General features: G+C 51.2%; 1 protein-coding gene across 1 annotated transcript; it reads right to left on the minus strand.

Moving 5' to 3' along the window:
- Positions 1–510: 510 nt before the first annotated feature.
- LOC128708477 (uncharacterized) lies at positions 511–1,725 on the minus strand. The gene has a single exon (XM_053803456.1). The coding sequence runs from the start codon at positions 1,723–1,725 to the stop codon at positions 511–513; it is 1,215 nt and encodes a 404-aa protein (XP_053659431.1).
- Between the last annotated feature and the right edge of the window lie 2,292 nt (positions 1,726–4,017).

The following is a 4,017-nucleotide window of genomic DNA, read 5'->3' on the forward strand; positions in this document are numbered from 1 at the left end:
TTTCTATGGAAAGTTGGCAACACGCTTCGAACAAATTGGCCGTCAAACAGTGCAATACACTGCAGTCAAGTCTCATCTTATTTCTTCCAAAAAAAAAAAACAGTGTTGCCACACTGGTAAGAAAGCAAGCAGGCAAACCATCGACGAAACGTTTCTCCAAGTAAATCATTATACAGCAAGCCATCCGCTAACTCACGTGTTAGGAACCGTACGCTGAAGTTCCTAAGCTAGTTGCGATGCTTAGAGTCCTTACGGCTAGTTTTTTTTTCCCTTACGTGCCTAACCTAAACGAGCGCTAGTATGTAAGCTATCGCAACGGGACACACTCGATCCTCGGGCGTCTTAGTTGTGTGTATAGTTTGCTTGATAGTTGTGATATTGCAATAATGCCGCGTAGCTGGCCCTAGTTGCCAAATGCGTTTCTATGAACATTCCGAGCTAAAGTTCGGTCCACCACAAGATGGTGGACGTCAGTCGTTCCGTACCGGTGCTGTATCGATTCTCCGATGTCTAGTAGTAGGAGTTCAGAGGACTCTGGAACAGTGGGTTGAAGGCGTTCTGCAGCAGGAAAATCTCTTCCGGTCGTCCATTGAACAGGAACGGACCCTTCAGGTGCGTGATCTTCGAGTCTTGGATGAACGGAGACGGTGCAAAGGCGGGTCGCTGCGGGCGCGGGTAGGGCAGGGCGAACGTTGGCTGTGGCGGAGCTGCCGGTGCTGCCGGAGCACCATTCCACTGGTAAATGCCGGAAGGTTTGCCGTTCGATACGAAGTTGATCGGGAGCTGATAGAACGGGCTCATCGTTACAGGGGGCGGTGGGGCAAGCTGTGGATATTGTGGAACCGGTGCGGCCATCGGTTGAATCGTTGGGGGTTGTGAGATGTAACCGACGCCCGGAACGAACATGTACGGCGTGGGAGGCAACCGGATGTAGTAGATCGGTGAGTTCTTCACGGTTGGACGACGCCGGCCGGCTTGACTGTGGCGGGACAGGATGTCTTCATCTTCCAACCCCTGGAAGTTGTCATTGCCGGCGGCAAAACTAGCGGCCAGGCTCTGAAAACTTCCTAGCGAGGCCGCATTCGCATCCAAACCAGCCAAGTTGGCCAACTGCGGATTAGCCGACTGTTGCTGTTGCTGCTGCTGCTGCTGCTGCTGAACGAGACTGTTGAGCTGTTGCTGCAGGTTGGGCGAAAGGTTGCTCATCGTCTGGTACGACCCCAACCCGTTCGCCATGTTGGCGTACACATTCTGCGGGTATGTTTGCATGTTGGCCAGCATGTTTAAGCTCGGATAGTTGTCCACCGGCAGATAGTCATCGTAGTAGTCCAGCATCGAGTGATACAGCGGGTAACCGTACGGTTGTGCGTATGCCGCCGCTGCTGCCGCACTCAGGGCCGCCGGCGAATACAGCCCAAAGTAACCCAACATCTTGTTCTTGCGAAGATTCGGCACAGGAACGGCGGTGGGCAGTGGCTCGGGACTTCCGGCAGAAGCGGACGAACTCTGGTCCACATCCGGGGATGCTTTCCCGCTGTCAGCTTGCTGGCCGGCGGCCTCACCTTCCAGTTCCTGTAGGTAGTCGGCCGACCCCTTGCCCGTTCGTGCGTCGTACTGTCGCTGCATGTTCTGCATCGCCGACAGGAGGTGGCTTTGACGTACGGGGATGGCCGCCACAGCCGACACGAGACAGAACAGTGCTATCAGATGGCTCGTTTGCGTCATGGTGGATAATTGTTTCTGTAATTGGACGAGCAAGAGAAGACATTTGTTAGAAATTGTGCCGGTTACGGTAGGGAACGCCCCCATAAATCTCCTCCCTCCCCCTCTAGGGACTCCCTATTTCCCACGGGAATCATCCACCGTTTTGCTTGCGCATCTTCCAAGAGCCTCAACAACTCATCAATAAACCGTTTTTCAATAAACAGACCCGAGCGTGGTGCTCTAGTTTATAAATCTTGCACGCCACTCACACACACACACACACCACGTGGGCAGTTCTTCATCGTTTTGATTGATATGAAACCGCTTGGATGTTCTGTTGGAAGTCGTTTGCCGTGTAGCAAATTGCATTCTCGCTTGTATCTCCTCTTTTTTAATTTTATATTTATATCCTTCCAATCAAAATCACCCCCCTCCCCCTCAGCACGCCAGCACCGGTGCGCTTCCGATAGAATATATTTACGATAATTGATTACTTTAAAATATTATATTTCCGCAGCCAATTAATTGTGCCCATCATCATTACCGTAGTTTGCCACCGTTTGTGGCCAACCTTGGCACAACCACCGACCTAGCCTTACCGCACATTTCCATTATCATTACGGGCCGCGATGCAATTTTATGCCTTTCCACCCTACCAGCGGGGAGCTGCAGCTTGTTTTCCACCCTCCGATTATGACCTCAGCCGTAAAATGGCAATTGTGATTTCGATTTATTCTTTGCGATAAAAACGGATTCCCTACGGAGGGGGATGGGTGTGTGTGTGTGTGTGTGTTTCTTTTCGTTTTCTTCGCCCCCCGTGTCGTAAGGGTGCCCCGGCGGCAAGGGTGTTAGAGAAAAACAAAATAAATATATAATTTCCTTTTCTTTTCCCATTTCGTTCTGGAGGTGGCATTCCGTTGGCGCAGATCGTTGGCGTGGACAAAGGAAAATAATGAGAAGAAAAAAAAACACACACACACACACACACACACAAAGCCACATGGAGTGTGAGAAGCGGTCGAGATAACTCGACCATAACGACCTTGGCGTGACGTGACAATTGAAATCAAGTGTGATTGAATTACCTCCAAACCGCTCATTATGCTGGCACGGATTGACGGATTGGGTTGTGCGGGGGTGTTGGGGCAGGGAGTCGGGTGTGAAGACTGTGATGGCGCCGACCCAAACCGTAACCCGATCTCCACGTGGAATCATTGGTGGGGTGTTGTCAATATATGTGTGCGTCTCTTTTATTCTATTTATTTTTGCACCATTCAGCGAGTGCATTTCGAGCCCGGCGAGGGCGCAAAGCACCCTGTTACCTGACGGGGCACACGAACCACCGGTTCGCGATCGTGTGATCGTTTATGTTTTTATCTCCGATCCGTCCCGTACATCATCACGCGTATCGGGAGTGAAAACCCTTATTCCCCCGCAGCAGCTGGAACACGCCCTGGCCACGCGCATTCGTGACGGCTGATGAGCGCAAAACCGCCAATAAAGCTACCGCTACCTAATAATTTGCCACATTCTGATTAATGAGATCCGCCGTAAACGTAAAACCCTTTTGTGGCGCATCCCATGCAGCAGGATTATGTGCAGGCTCGGAAATTATCACCAGGCGCTGGGCGCTGTCCATCCCTTCCCGGGGCACCATTTGCCCGTATTATTTTTTTTTTTTTCAGGGCTTAATGACACCCGATCGCAACATTTCGCGGTCGGTGCCCTTGCGCTGAGGGCTGTAGTGGGCGTGTGCGGATGCATCACCTACCGGGCGCTGGTGGCGTAGTGCAAACAGACAGATGGTACCGACCGTCCAGGTATCTTAATCTGGAGCGGTAAGTAACGATTTAGTAACCTTTTTCTTCTGTTAGCGGCCGTAGCTGCTCTAGCGTCGGTTTCACCTTAACAGCTCACAAATGGGCAGCAATCAACCAAGTGAGGCGAAAATGTATCGCTACCACCGCTTCCCACTGGATACACTGCGCCCATACGCAGCTAAAACAGTAGCCAGCTTGTGGAGCTGCCATACGCCGAGCTGGGCGTTTTAAAGCGTAACCTTTAAACGATAAATCGAAACCAAAGTTCAATGTTACTACGATCCAGATCTTCAGCCTGTGTACCGTATAATTTGCATTTGAACGTTTGAGCGCTACCAACCACGGGATCGGATCGATTGAACTGCTTCTTTAGGATCATTACCCGCCCAGACCGGATGTTGTGTTGAAGCTTGCGAAATAAAATACAATTTTATGACCATTTCCCCAGGCCCACCGGCTGAAAAGTGAAGCATAAAGCCCATAGGAAGGTGTG

The sequence above is a fragment of the Anopheles marshallii genome, chromosome 2 (assembly GCF_943734725.1).
Source record: "Anopheles marshallii chromosome 2, idAnoMarsDA_429_01, whole genome shotgun sequence".
Lineage (NCBI taxonomy): Eukaryota > Metazoa > Arthropoda > Insecta > Diptera > Culicidae > Anopheles > Anopheles marshallii.

Excerpts from the sequence above, each read along its gene's own strand:
- LOC128708477 (XM_053803456.1), bottom strand. The coding sequence starts at position 1,725 with ATGACGCAAACGAGCCATCTGATAGCACTGTTCTGTCTCGTGTCGGCT.